Source organism: Lampris incognitus, chromosome 3, assembly GCF_029633865.1.
Source record: "Lampris incognitus isolate fLamInc1 chromosome 3, fLamInc1.hap2, whole genome shotgun sequence".
NCBI lineage: Eukaryota > Metazoa > Chordata > Actinopteri > Lampriformes > Lampridae > Lampris > Lampris incognitus.
In genome coordinates this window covers 30,583,463-30,599,527 of record NC_079213.1, presented here as the reverse complement: position 1 = coordinate 30,599,527, position 16,065 = coordinate 30,583,463, and the positions used below count along the sequence as shown (strand labels likewise).

General features: G+C 48.4%; 1 protein-coding gene across 3 annotated transcripts in view; it reads right to left on the bottom strand.

Annotated features, from left to right (window-relative positions):
- Nucleotides 1–8,508, bottom strand: part of LOC130109081 (SLIT-ROBO Rho GTPase-activating protein 1-like) — a 42,240-nt gene extending 33,732 nt beyond the window's left edge. For all 3 annotated transcript variants that reach the window (XM_056275811.1, XM_056275808.1, XM_056275809.1), the window contains exons 1-2: nt 8,442–8,508; nt 170–365 (exon numbers count right to left, since the gene is read on the bottom strand). In XM_056275811.1, the coding sequence (XP_056131786.1) occupies nt 170–365; nt 8,442–8,508 (263 nt within the window). The remainder of the gene's footprint in view (nt 1–169; nt 366–8,441) is intronic.
- Between the last annotated feature and the right edge of the window lie 7,557 nt (nt 8,509–16,065).

Below are 16,065 nucleotides of genomic sequence, written 5' to 3'. Positions count from 1 at the left end.
ACACACACACACACACACACACACACACACACACACACACACACACACACACAGCCTCTTACAGCCAATTACGCCCCCTACACAAACAATTATAGTTATTAGTTACATTTGGCTGCTTACAAACACACCCACCCCCCTCCTCAACATACGGAGCCACCTCTGCGCCTACTTGTATTGCTGGTGGTCCTTGGTGCTGCGTGTCTTAGCCATGAACCTCTCCGCCAGCTTCTCCAGGTTTCTGGAATATTCCGTCTCGATCTCGGCCTTCTTCCTGAAGAAGTCCTGCAAGTCCTGGAGCAGCTGGACCCGCATCTCCGTCTGCTGCTCCAGACATCTCTGCTGCTCAACCAACTGCATCCGCACATCTAAGAGCAAAGCACACACACAAACATACAGGAAGCAATGCACAAAAAAATGCATGAGTACATGCACATGGTTGTAATGCACAGGATGCACACACACAGAGAAAGGGGGAATCAAACACATATGCTACTATGTGTTAAACATACCACAAAGGAACAAATGATGTCAGCGATGGTTTATTGATTTAACAACTGAAAACCCCGTTTCCTGAAAGCGTGAGCAGCATAGCATAGCAGAAAGCTAAAACCGGCGGAAATCAGGCAGAACAGCTGTAGTGAGCAGAAAATACACTGAAATTGAAGCCGTCCACCACAAACACACACTCATACATACACATATATACGTACATACACACACACACAATGGATGAGTTGCAAAGACTTGCTGAGACGAAAGGCCATGGTGGGTATTCTGTGGGGGTCTCTATGAACCATATCGGTGAATCTGAGTGTGCGTGCATGTGTGACTGCGCGTGCGCACGCACACACACACACACACACACACACACAGCTGTGTATGTCTTTGCAGCCTTAGCATGCATGTGTGTGTGTGTGTGTGTGTGTGCGTGTGCATGTCGATGCGGCAGATCTGAGCTCTTGTCTTCACCTTCCACGTCACATGGTTCACACAGTGTGTGGTTGCCAAGACAACAGGTAGTGGAGTGGATAGGGTCTTCTGGGGATTGGTGTTAGTGTGTGCGTGTGTGCGTGTGTGTGTGAGAGAGGGATGCCGACAGAGAAACGGACAGACAGAGGGAGGGGCAGCGCGAGAGCCAGAACCAATTAGAGAAAGCATGAGCAGAAAACGGAGGGGAGGAATGAAGAAGTGTCAGCGGAAAGCAAAGGAAATAGTATAAGTGGCGCAGAAAGAGGGGAAAAAGAGGAGAGACGGACAGAACGAGGTGGGGGGTTATCATTGTGTATTCTCTACCAGCCCTCTCCGCTCCCTCCTGCAGCAGCGCGCCACAGCGCTCCAGAACAGCAGAACCAGTGAAGTGTGCAGCCATGCATTACCATGCCGACTGTAAGACGAAGAGCGTGCATTCGTGCACATGCGCGTGTGTTATTTAATGTTGTTGCGGTCAGAGGATGTTGCCCAAGGTGACTCCTTGGAGACAGACGGATGGCCTTTTTCATTAATAATAACAAAAGATGGGAGTGTGTAAGAAACCTAAGGTATCCAACACAGACAGGAAAAGGCTTACTTTGTCAGAATACAATTATATCTCGTCTCCCGTCTCCTCGGCTTGGATCAGAGTAAATGCAAAGTGAAAGGAGAGCGTCTCCGGTGATTTCAACTTTCATGTCTGCGAGACGTTTGCTTTCAGACACAGCCTGCGATGTTCCCCCGGCTCCTCGCCACTTTGACGGGGAACAGCAGCTATGTTTGGCTGAACGCCGCTAAGGAAAGAATATGCAGGGAATCTATCCGATAGTGAGCATCGATTTGTTTCGTGAAATCTCCGGGCTGCAAGAATCAATATGTTGCATTGTTGTGAAAGCACCCCCCATGCTCATCTGGGTCTCTCAGGAGGGGATCAGCTCCTGTTTGTGTTGTGGTGTCTGCTCCATTGAAGGTCAGGGTGTGAGGTGAAGGTGGAGTAATGTCAGACTAGACCGAAGGTGCTACGATGGATTAATCGGTGACAGCGGCATGAACTTCATATTCAAAGGCCGGGATGAGAGTCAGCACCTCCAAGTCTGAGGCCAGAAAATGGTGGATTGCTCCCTTCGGGTTGGGGGTGAGTTGTTGCCTCAAGTGAAGGAGTTCAAGTATCTCGGGGTCTTGTTCACAAGTGAGGGTAGGATGGAGCGGGAGATTGACAGGTGGATTGGTGCAGCATCAGCAGTAATGCGGACGTTGTATTGGACCGTTGTGGTGAAGAGGGAGCTGAGCCGGAAGGCAAAGCTCTCAATTTACCAGTCAGTCAATCTTCGTTCCAGCCCTCACCTATGGTCATGAGCTTTGGGTAGTGACTGAAAGGGTGAGAACGTGGATAAAAGCGGCTGAAATGAGTTTCCTCCATAGGGTGTCTGGGCTCATCCTTAGAGATAGGGCGAGGAGCTCGGACATCCGGAGGGAGCTCGGAGTAGAGCTGCTGCTCCTTCTCGTCAAAAGGAGCCAGTTGAGGTGGTTCGGGCATCTGATTAGGATGCCTCCTGGGGCGCCTTCCTTTGGAGGTTTTCCAGGCAGGTCCAACAGGGAGGAGACCTCGGGGTAGACCCAGAACTCACTGGAGGGACTACATGTCCAGTCTGGCCTGGGAACGCCTTGGGATCCCCCAAGAGGAGCTGGAGGGCGTTGCTGGGGAGAGGGACGTCTGGATTGCACGTACTTAGCTTGCTGCCACCGCGACCCGACCCTGGCGAAGCGGCTGATGATGACATGAGATGAGATGGGGGGGGGGGTCAATTCAGTGCAAACTTTGCATGCTAACCTGTGAGGATTATAATATTGTAGTGTTTATTTACCCTGAATCACTTTTGTTGAAGCAAAACAAACAGACGCTGTGAAGGTTTGATGTGATGACTTCTTCATCTCTGAATGTCTGAATTTGAATTGTTTGGATGTTGGCGGCACGGTGGCCCAGTGGTTGGTGTTGTCGCCTCACAGCAAGAAGGTCCTGGGTCCGAACCCCGGGGTTGTCCAACCTTGGGGATCATCCCAGGTCGTCCTCTGTGTGGAGTTTGCATGTTCTCCCCGTGTCTGCGGTGGGTTTTCTCCGGGTGCTCCGGTTTCCCCCACAATCAAAAAGACATGCATGTTGGGGTTAGTACTCCTGTCTGTGCCCCTGACCGAGGCGTGGTGAGAAGACCTGGAGTTGGTGCCCGGGTGCTGCACAGCGGCTGCCCACTACTCCTAGCTACACAGCTAGGATGGGTTAAATGCAGAGAAAGACGTTCCTCACGGGGATCAATAAAAGTAGTAAGTAAGTAAGTTAACACAGAGTCGTGCTCATGTTTTAAGCTTTGGTAACACATGGGACATATAAATACATTTTGTTGTGCATTTTCTTTGGATTATTGCAGTTTGCACACAAGAGGGGATGGCGACAGGCATGGGCGCAAGTCCATGAATACTGGGATGGCATCCAGCGCTTCACTTGTGCCCCTATCCATAGGGTTAGTGGTTGTGTCAGGAAGGGCATCCGACGTAAAATTCTGCCGAATCAGTATGCGGATTGGCAAGACCATACCAGATTGGTCAAGGCTCCATACGGGATCGGTCAAGGCCCGGGTTAACAATGGCCGCCATTGGTGCCGGTGCCGTCACAGGGTACTGACGGAAACTGTAAAATCCGCTGTGGTGACCCCTGAGAACCAGGGAATAAGCCAAAAGAAGAAGAGGAGACACAAGAGGGGACAGAGTCTTTCAGAACTTTAATATCGAAGCGCAGCATCTGTAATGTTGTGGCACCTGAAACGTCATAACGTGCACTGGATCAGCGGGGACCTGGTGGTTCCCAGCCTCCGTACAGACACACATTTAGTGTCGGCTCCCTGGGGATCGGTGTGGTTTTTTTACAATCAGCATCTGCTGTCAGAGAATGAAGAAAGGTTTCTTTTCTTTCCGCTTCTAATTTCTTCCATGTCCTCAGAATAGGCAAGTCGCATCAGCTTTCAGCCACTGATGAAGTCGGTGACTAATTCGTTAATTATCGCTCACCGTTCTGGAATGATGCTGCACACAAATCTTACCCTGACCCTCCCTTGGCATGGGGCTATGCACATTTTCTTGTGTGTGTGTGTGTGTGTGTGTGTGTGTGTGTGTGTGTGTGTGTGTGTGTGTGTGTGTGTGTGTGTGTGTGTGTGTGTGTGTGTGTGTGTGCGCGCGCACACACACACACACACGAGTGTTTTGTGTGTGTGTGCTTGTGATGTCACAGTTTAAAACAGGAAGAGGAAGCTCATACCATCTTCAGATGTGGGTGTTACTATGACGACCAGATCCAAGGACACAGGGGCAGACTACGGACTAAGGAATGCACGCACGCACACACACACACACACACACCCTGACACACACTGATCCCAGCCTGCGATACAGCCGTAGCAAACATTTATCCAGCTGCAGAGTGTTCATCTGCCACCTCATTACATCTTTTCTGTCCATCTCGTTTATTCCCCCGTCCCCCCCGTCTCTCCTGTGCAGGTACACATTCAGATGTGAGGTCACTAATCACACACATGCAGACGCAGGCAAAAACAAGAGCCGCAGAGGAGCGCACACATGCTCGCGGAGGCGCTCAATCTCTGACTCGTTCCCTCCATCTCTGTTGCTCTTCTCTCCCTCCCCTGCAGAGCTCTCTCTCTCTTTCTCGCTCTTTTTCCCTTTTTCATTAGCATTTCTCATTAGGGCGAGGAAGATCCTCATCTCTCCACCCTTTTTCACACAAAGCAGATGTCACACACACACACACACACACACACACACACACACACACACACGCACACACACACACACACTGGGTGGGGTTGGGGGGTCCACAGAATTGCAGTCCGCTCATCTCACCAGCTCAAATATGGATTGTCAGCGATACACATATTCTACATTGCACCTTGCACACGACTCACCTCGCCGAGCACACCCCGCCACGTCGCCAGAGAGCGGCCACCTCATGTGTATACATTACACGCCGCCTACCGCACCGACCAATCAGCAGCAGGTGAGGGGAGGCAGACTTGGAGAGGCACATAGTTACAATACAAGATCCATACGTTCAGCGGTTTGCCGGGAGGGGCGAGGACGCACAGGGCCAATGCGGGAGCTGCTGCTCTCATCCCGGCGGTCATTACAATGCAGGGCATCCCCGAGCGTGGTTTGGCAGCCTGCCAGAGCCAGGATGACACGTGAACGAGCACACGCATGGGCACACATACACACACACAGACACACACACACACAACCACACTCAAAACCACACAAATACACACACACACACTTGGGGGTTGTAATGCTCTCCACTACTCTCCATTAAATCTAATCACTTTAAGTCTGTTGATTGTGTGTGTGTGTGTGTGTGTGTGTGTGTGTGTGTGTGTGTGTGTGTGTGTGTGTGTGTGTGTGTGTGTGTGTGTGTGTGTGTAAAACATATGAAGGAGGACCAAAGGGCACAGTCTGTCACAGTGTGTTGTGCCGACAGGAACGGCAGAGGGAAAGGGAAGGAGGGATAAGGGAAGAGATGACGGATTAATGGGACATGAGAAAGAAAGAAGTCATCTGAAGGAAGTGTTCGGTTGTATCTGTGAAAAAAAAAAGACGTTGGTCTGAATTTGCTGGTAGAGTAAACAAACTAATTGCTCCTAGCCTGTGTTCACAGAGGTAGACGGAGAGGAGGCTGGCCGGCCTCTCTGTTAGAGGTGAGAGTTGTTTGGTTCGGAAGCTAAGCGACGGTCTGCACATGGGTGGTAGCTGTGAGCTGATGGATGCTGAGGAAACGAGAGCTGGGGACGGACGGGGCCTGGATGTGTACCAGCTGTAATACCGGTCATGCCCTGCCCAGACAGCAAAATTGCTGTGGCCCAGACCCGTCCCACACCCGATACTTTCATCCGGCTCACATACCGCGTGGAATGATGGCAATCGGGCGGTCAGCTACTGTTTGCCAGATCTGGGCCAGAACCAAGCCATAGCAATGCTGCATGAGCCACATATTTGCCAAAGGTGGCCCATATTTGTTTTGTGATATTCGGGCCATATTCACCATTTACCACACGGGCCACTTCAGGGCCACATCCAGATACATGTTGCCCAGAGCACCGTGTGTTTACCAAAAGGGCCCACATTTGATTTGGCATATTTGGGCCATATTGGCCATTATACATGTGGGCCACTTCAGGCTCACATCCATTTTGTCAGGGCCAGAAGAAGGCCATCAGTGCCGCATCATTGCCTGAAGTGGCCCACATCCGGATGCTATCTGGGTGGCCCAAGTTCAGCAGAACGCTCTGGAGTACTCTCAATTCCGTGCAATACTTATGGTCAGCCATTTTGACTGGTGCACAACTCCATCCAAGCCCTCATCTCTCTGAACATTGTCTCTCATATGCATATGCACCCTACGCCACCTCACACTGTCACCGAAATGTGACGGATATGAAGTCTGGCCCCGGAAACACACCTGCAGTGTGATTTCTAAGGTGCATGGCCCCATTCTGGTTTTCACTTCATGCACAGCTAGGCACAAATCAAACATTGTCGCTTATTGTCTTTCAATGGCATGCATGCACCAGGATGAAATTCAGCGTTGTCATAGCATGATGCACAGTTTTGTTGTCTAAAGTAATGACAACAAGTTATTCCTCACAAAATGAGGCCTGAAATACTTTAGTGAGCTTAATCCCCCCCCCCCTTCTCCCAATTGAACTTGGTCATTATCCAAACCGCTTATCCTGCTCAGGGTCACGGCAATGCTGGAGTCTATCCCAGTAGTCACTGGGCGGCAGGCGGGAGACACCCTGGACAGGCTGCCAGGCCATCACAGGGCCTGTTCTTGGCCAATTACCCTGTTTTTTCCGAGCCATCCCAATCGCTGCTCCACCCCCTCTGCCGGTCCGGGGGGGGGGGGGGGCTGCAGACTACCACATGCCTCCTCCGATACATGTGGAGTCGCCAGCCGCTTCTTTTCAGCTGACAGGTGAGGAGTTTCGCCAGGGGGGTGTCGCGCGTGGGAGGATCATGCTATTCCCCCCAGTTCCCCCTCCGTAAAACAGGTGCCCCGACTGACCAGAGGAGGCGCTAGTGCAGTGACCAGGACACATACCCACATCTGGCTTCCCACCCGCAGACATGGCCAATAGTGTCTATAGGGATTCCCAACCAAGCCAGGGGCAAGACACGGATTCGAACCAGCGATCCCCATGTTGGTAGGCAACGGAATAGACCGCTACGCTACCTGCGGGCCCTGTGTTGGCTGGCGGGCCCCGTGATGGCCTGGCAGGCCCTATGATGGCATGGCGGCCTATCCAGGGTGTCTCCCCGCCTGCCGCCCGATGACTGCTGGGATAGGCTCCAGCATCCCCGCAACCCTGAGAGCAGGATAAGCGGTTTGGATAATGGCTGGATGGCTAGATTACCAAACACTTCAATGCGATGGCTCTCAGTTGGATTGTTAAACACTGTGTTTTTCCATGTGTAAGCAGAGCTCATGATGCATATCACTCTCATGTAAAATGGCCTACGATCATCGTGATTATATTTCCCGTATCACTCAACACTAGCTTCTTAAATCCAACACAAGCGGATTCAAGTGCAAGTTCTCCACCACAGACAGACTGGAGCCGTTATAGTTCCGAAAGTGGGCAATTTTGGGCATTTAACTTCCCCGTGGCACCGGTGTGTAAGGTGAGAGTAACCACGGGGGCTGTAACCATGGCAGCTCCTCTCACAGGACTGGGTGAGCTGGCAGACACGCCAGCATCTCCATGTGTCCCATCATCACACCTCAGGAAGTCACATGGATCGGAAGCTAACGCTCTAAGGACCGACCAAACACACACACACACACACACACACACACACACACACACACACACACACACACACGGGGTAGTCTGCTGCAGTCACAGCCTCAGAGGAATACCAATAGAGACTGTATGCTCCCCGACAGCCACGGATCATCATGAGAGACTGTGCAACAAACGCACTTTTACACAGGCTAACACATCCCCAGACAAGCAAAGAAACCACTTCACCGTAAGGCACGCTGGTGCTGGCGCCCATCCGCTCGTACACATGGCTGAGAGAGAGATCAAGGGTGCTGCACAACCACCAGAATCCCCCACCCCTCCCCTCCCTCCCCCCCCTCAGGCGCCGTGCAGCACTCAGGATGAACCCAGAAATCCTGACGTCTCACTGGTGAGGTGTCAGCGCCAATACGCCCTCATTCCTAAACAAGGGCTATATTATGCATCGCCTAGGTAGTACAGGTAGTGGATACTGGCAGGTGTGTGTGTGCGTGCGTGCACGAGAGTGTATGAATGTAGGTGAGTGAGGTGGGTGTGACTGTGCAGTGCATCACAGATGGCGGCTTGGTTGTTGTAATAATAATAATAATACCAATAATAAAAAGATCCTACCTTTCACTTGGCTCTCGTACTCAGCGAGGATTTCTTTGTCCTTTTTGCTCTTGTTTGAGTTGGACATGTCGGCGAAATAAAGGTGATCGAGCAGAGATCAGGTGCAAAAAGCTTTTCTTTCCCTTTTTCAAAAAATGTATTTATTTATTTTTAAAGAAATGTTTTAGCCTCCTCTTTTTCTCGCGCTAGTCTACGCCGCCCGAGGCGTCATCGCTGACCACAACTTAGTAGAAAACCCATCCGCTGCTGCTGCTGCTGCTGCTGCCGCTGCTGCAGAAAGCCGGCGTGTTTGGCACCGCTCGACCCGGATGCGACGCGTTCAGTCCGAATGAATCAAGCCGCTCCTGGCTGCGCGCAGAACAGCACCGAAAGACATTTTTTAAAAGGTCAGAAAACGCGCCCCGTCCGCCGAAGGTGCGCCGCACACACGGTGCGTCGTGGAGCAACATGCAAACACGCCCACGCACGCACGCTCACCGGTTTGCAGTAAAGAGCGGGCACACGCCCACTAGGTATATGCAACGGACCACACGCATACACACGCGCGGCCGCCGGAAATGCGCGCTGACGCGCACACGCCCTCCTCGGTTCCCAGGTTATCTGCCGATGCACCTGAACGCCCTAATTCATAACCGCTAGTGTGACGTGTGCTCACCTTGTACTCACACACCACACACACACACACACACACACACACAACGGACACCGTTTGGTTAATTGTGCTGCACATCAGCTGAACGTGAATAAGGGTGTGACTGCCGGGGGGCGGGCTCAGTGACAAGACTGACAGCTGATCTAACCACTGAATCCAAGCCCAAAGCTGAACGAGCAAAGGAAAGAGGGAGTCAAACTCTGAATTAACACCGTTGTTCAATCAGCTCTGTGCGTAACTGTAGTCAACTGACTTCCGGTTTCTACTGCAGTGGTCATACCAGTTTCCTGTTTGTTGGCGTGGGTTATTGACAATGGCATAATTTTCGCGATGCCTGCAAGATTTACCATGGATGAATGTCAACGACGTGCACACAACTGTCGACAAACTTTCACCTGCACCTACCAGCAAACGGGTGAAACGTTTCAAGTTGTACATATCAAGTTACGTCCACAATTAAGAGTGGACGGAAGGACGGACGGAACTGTGGACGTAACTTGATATGTACAACTTGAAACGTTTCACCCGTTTGCTGGTAGATGCAGGTGAACGTTTGTCGACAATTCTTTTTTTTAATCTGTTTATTGGCATTTACAATTTTAACATATTAAACAAGTCATATATTGAGTAATTTAACACAACACTTTAACACAATAAACCCCTCACCTCACCCACCCGACATTCCATGTCGACAATTCTGTGCATGTCGTTGAAACTGCAGTAGAAACTGGAAGTCTGTGGACTGCAGTTATGCACAGTCTATTGACTCTTGAGTAATTCTGAATTGGCACCAAGACTAATCCGTGGCGTTTACTGTAGCCTATTCTTTGAATACAGCGAGCGGCCGATAAAGTAGAGAATGTGGGCATTTCATTGAGAAGATAATCATTCTAGCAACCCAAGCCTTTCTGGTACATTGGCACCTATCCTGTGTTATCTGCTGGAGAGGGTAACCTGGTTGTAAAGCCCTCTGGGACCAAGTTGTGATGTAGGGCTGTAGAAATGTAATTTGACAGGGTTTTACTTTCTCCGTGTCGCCTTTCCTGCAGCTCTTTTCCTTTAAGTGTTTGTCACAGCAACTTAGCAACTAACTGCTCAAAGCATGTCTGCTTCATTTAAACTGCCCTTTAACTGGACTATGAGCTACACGTAAAGTCGCCTACACACGTGGACATGCAGGTTTCTGATTTACCTGACAATAAAACGTATTAGTAGGAAAGAGATGGGATGATATGGAGCAACTGCTGCAGACCAGTGTTGATCTGGACCATCATAATCATTGGCAGTCACTCGGGGTCGAGTATGACCGTCCTCCCTCTGGGTCCCTCTGGGTCTTCAGGTGGGCATAGAGGCCAATCCTGAAGCTGCATAATGGGAGGACGCCTGCGTGTGATATCTTTTTATGTGGAGTGGCTGATGTGCCTGCAGCCACCACACCGTCCTTGGCAGGGGGTGGCCAGAGTCCAATGGCATGGAGACCCAAGACGATTGGGGACAACCCTCTGCTGCAGCCTTCACTGCCGTTGTGACCTGGAGACATCTTCTGCCGGTCCCACTGTTGAATTGCACTTCACCTGGAACCCCCCCTTGACCTATCTGCCTTGGGTGACCCTACTACCAGGAGCCAAGCTCCGGACAGCATAGCTCTTGGGATCATTAGTACACGCAAGCTTATCCACCATGGCGAGGTGGTGATCCAGGAGAAGTGATATGGACCAACTACATCATGGCCTACCTTTGCAGCCTGTGTCCATTAACACACCAGGGCTCTCTGCATGGCTCACTGATAGATTTGCTTTAAAGCCTTCATTTGCAACTGATATTTTGCTTTCCTCAACTGCTGTAATCCCATTCAGCTCATAATGTATTCACCTGAAAAAAACATCTACAGTGGCGTCAGACAACATTCATACTACCAATTGACTAGAATATATTTGAATATTTTCTGCACTCTCACAGAAGTAATTATCTATAATGTCAAAATGAAATTGAAGTGTTAAAATGTCTTCAGGATGATATTGAAAATAAAAACCTGAAAATTACTGGTGAGTATTCACCCCACAGATGTATTCGGTTTTCTCTAGCAATCACACTACCGATGTTAACATCTCCTAATATTGAAGCCACCTGGGTTCATGTGCATCACCGCACAATAAACATCTCCAGCTTTGTGAGATCAGATCGGTCATGTGGTAATGAAGACCACGAAGCTGTCTGTGAAACTTCAAGATGAAAAGTTTGGAAAAAATTCATGGCACGACCCACATGATACCAAGATAAGACACTTCCACCACACCGAGCAATAAGTCAAATAAGGGAACTATCAGAAGTGAGCAAGAGACCAGCTTCATGGCTCAGAGATTACACAGCATCTTATTGGCTGGCAAAAGCAGAAAATGTCCAGATGTCAACAATCTCATCACACCTGGACTTTGCCAGAGTCCTTATGACAAAATCCAACACCTTCTGGCAGGAGATGCTGAAGCATAGCGGTGGCTGCATCATGCTGTGGCGGCTGCTTTTCAGCAAGCTTATTGTGTTCAAGGGCAAAGCCTTTAGGAGAACGAGTGTAAGTCAGCAAAAGGAGCAATGATCCAAAATGCATGCCGAACACTAAGAAATGGCTTTAAAATATTAATATTTTTGAGTGACCTGGACTTAAATCACATTAACTCTGTGGTATTGCTAGCTTTAAATTTTCTTTATCTTTATTTCTTTATTTTTCACAAATTCACGTTTGCAGTGGCCTCACCCAGCCATCCATGCAGTGTCTTTGCCCATGTCTGCGTCTAAGTTTTGTTTTCGTTTGATGGCTGGGAGAGCTGGTGCTGGATAGGCTGGGAGAGCTTGGTCTGCTGCATCCTGTGGACCCAGGGATTACGGCCCTGCCCGGAGCTGTGCCTGAGAAGCTAACACCAAGGGCGGTCTGACAGGACACGGAAGCAGGGCAGGCTAAGCTAACTGCTAGCCCATGCAGACTGGCAGTTTCAATAACACCGAGGGCCTCACCTGGCGTTGACTGTGTTTTTAGTGTCATCGTGTGGAATGTGGGGAGGTGTGTCGAAGATGTCTGGCTGGGAGAGCTGGTGTTGGATTGGCTGAGGAAGCCTGGTCTGCTGCGTCCGGTGGGTCCTAGGACCACGGCCCTGCCCGGCACTGCGCCCGAGGAGGAAACATGAAGGCCATCTGACGGGAAGCGGAAGCGGGGTAGGCTAAGCTAACTGCTAGCCCACAGAGACTGGCACTTGCTACAGTCATCCTGGCTGGCATTCTGTTGGACAGTGTTTTTTTGTGTGTGTCTAGATTGGATATAAGTGTTAGTTTGGACATGTGTGCTCTTGTAGTTCTTGTAGTTTTTGGATATGTGTTTTTGTCTTTGTGTTGCACTACTGTGGGCTGGGGGAAATGATGTTTCATTTCATTTCATGTGCGCAAGTGCATAAATTGACAAAGTGTTCCTGATTCCTGATCTACTGATGTCTGATTTGCTGCAGGTGGCGCAATGGGCACGTGCTCTGAATATAACTATGCAAAGCTCACACAGACACACACAGGAGGACACACCTCTCATTGCTGTCTAAGCCCTATCTACAAAGTATTACTTTTTAGGGGGGGTGAATACATATATTTTACACAGTTAATGTGTTGAATTTATTTTGCCAGCAAAGGGAGAAATTTATTTCAACACATGAAAACTTGATGGCGTAACAGGGATAAAATGTAAAAAGAGTTTGGTGAGGGAGGGTGTTGTATACTTTCAGAGGCGCTGCACATTCACTTCTACAGATATGTGAATGAGCTACATTTATGGATGTGTTTAACTGTGGCCTGATAGGCCGAGATGTGAAATGGTCTGCCATCTAGTGACACTGCAGCTGCAGCCAGGTCTATGAGCTATGTGATTCAGTACAAACCTGTAAAACCTCTTCTTCATAGAAGAGTAAAAAAAAAAAGCAATAAGCCTTTGGATATAAAATTATGTCATTCGCATGTACTGTTCATTCCTGGTGATCCATCACTGGCAGGTCAGACAGGGTCAGTGTGTGTTAAACACCACTAGGTGACAGCAGCCAGCTTCTGGTGGCCTTTCTGACAAGCTTCAAATACACAACCACACATCTCGCTCTCTCTTGTGCTCTCTCTCTCCCCCCCCTGCTCTCTCTCTCTCACCCTCTCTCACTCCCCCTCTCGCTCTCTCTCTCATCCTATCCACCCTTTCAATCAAAAAAAGATTTCCAGCTTGCAAGAATGATTTCATTTGCATTAGATTTTAGCACCTGATTATTTAAATGAGCTTTCAGAGGACACTTCAGTGACATTTCTAACAGAGGATATTGCAGTGACGTTAGCGTAACATCAGCCTGTACTGATGACACTGATAAGGTGAGAACACCATCAAGCCTCATTCACACAAAAATCCTGGTATTTCTCCTGGCTATCAAATCCTGGGATTGCTAATACACTGCCCATTCATAAAGCCAAATTTATTCTATCTTTGCCCAGTAAAATCCTATTACATTGACCCCATCCTATTAGGGCAGGCCATACTTTTTTGTAAATCAGTTGAGAGGGGTGTTCAAATAACATATTTTGGTGTGTAGAACACAAATCTGGAGATTTTTTTTTCATTCTGATAACCCTTACCTACATCAATTTGCATTTGATTATCATTAGATTCTGGATTATTTTGCTATTCTTCTGGAAGACACTAAGTTGGGGGGGCTTTTATTTTGAAGTTAGGGCTTTATTTTGGAAGCGTATTTGTAAATGTATGTAAATTTGTAAATGTATTTTGAAGGCAATTTTTAATTCTGATAAACCTAACCTACATCAATTTGCATTTGATTAGTAATTTTTTTGATTGTTTTGCTATTCCTCTGGGAGGAAGAGACTACATTTTGGGGCTTTTATTTTTGCATTTAGGACTTTTATTTTGGTAACTTCCTGTTGGGACAACAGTTGTAGCCATTTTGTTGCTGAAAGCCGCATGTTGGGGAGGTTGGCAATCCTTATCCATCCATCTTCTCTTCTTTTCTTGTGGCATTGCCAGTAAGTATGTTTTTGATTAGGACCCTAACAGGAACCTATGATCACGTGCTGTATAACGTCACCTCCTTATTTACACTGAACTTGTAGAAACAGCAGGTGGACTAGATTATACAGATGTGTTGCTGTTTTGCTTACATTGCCATTATTTGTGTATCATGCCATTGTTCTTTGACATCGTCAGAACACCAGCTGCAGACTGCTGCCACAGTGCAGTACAAATATTTAACTGCTTGAATGTGGAGACAAAACAGATCCACTGATGACGCAATAGCCACTACACTCCATACCGCCATCACCCACCTGGAGAAAAGGAACTCCTATGTGAGAATGCTGTTTGTAGACTACAGCATAGCATTCAACACCATAGTCCCTTCTAGACTCTACACCAAGCTCAGGGACTTAGGACTCAACCCCAGCCTGTGCAGCTGGATCCTGAACTTCCTGTTGAGCCGATGCCAAGTGTCCCTTTGACCCTCCACACAGGAGCCCCCCAGGGCTGCGTCCTGAGTACCCTTCTCTACTCCCTGTACACCTATGACTGTGTGGCCACACATAGCTCCAATTTGGTGATAAAGTTCGCTGATGACATGACGATGATGTGTCTGATCACCGACGATGACGAGACGGCATACAGGAGAGAGGTCAACAATATAACAAAGTGGTGCCAGAAGAATAACCTCTCTCTCAACGTTGACAAAACCAAGGAGCTGATTGTGGACTACAGGAAGAGAGGGGGGAGGCTGGACCCCATCACCATCAATGGGACCACTGTAGAGAGGGTCAAGAGCTTCAAGTTCCTCAGTGTCCACATTACCGAGGACGTCACCTGGGATGAACACACCAGCCATGTGGTGAAAAAGGTACAGCAATGCCTCTTTCACTTCAGGAGACTGAAGAAGTTCAGCATGGGGCCCAGGATTCTACGGACCTTCTACAGAGGCACAACCAAGAGCATCCTGACTGGATGCATCACCATCTGGCATGGGAACTGTACTGCCCACAACCGCAAAACACTGCAGAGGGCTGTGTGGACGGCCCAGGACATCAGTGGATGCGAGCTTCCCTCCATCCAGGACATATACAATGGACACTGTGTCAGCAAAGCCTGTAGGAGTCTCAAAGACCCCAGCCAGCCCAACTATGGACTATTCCAGCTGCTACCATCAGGCAAGCGGTACCGCAGCTTCAAAGCCCGGACCAGTAGGCTCCAGAACAGCTTTTTCCACCAAGCAACCGGGCTTCTGAATAAAGAACACCAAGCCTGGTGCCGGACTGAAGGTACTGACCTATGGTCTTCAGTGGATCATCAGTTTACACACACACACACACACACACACACACCTTACCTCACACACTATTTATTATTATTACTGCTTTTTTGTTCGGTTTTGTTGTTATTTTATTGCTATTGTTGCTGCAGTGTTGAGGGGCTGAAACTCGAGAATTTTACTGTCTTGTACTTTTATGAGGAGACGTAACAAACAAAGAATCTTGATCTCTTAATCTTGGAGCCGTCATCCCAGTATATGAACATCCAGAACACAGATACAACCCCCCCCCCCAAAAAAACATGCACACTTTAAAATATTTTGTGAATGGGTGTAGGCTCGGTTGAAAAGTTAAGAGTGGAGAAGTATTTTCTAAATGCTCACATCTTACACGTCTGTGTATACACATACACGCACATCTTGTTGTAAACGTACATTTCTGAAAATTAATTAATAGATTTTCAAATAGATTTTCACAATATTCACAAATATTGTGAACATTTCACAATATATCACAAAATAAATATTTACAAAATAAATAAATAAATATTCTATAATATAATGATGAGAGATAATGATAATAATAATGATAATATGAGGATAATTTAATAAATAAATATTTACAAAATATCTCAACTATTTCACAGTATTTTAT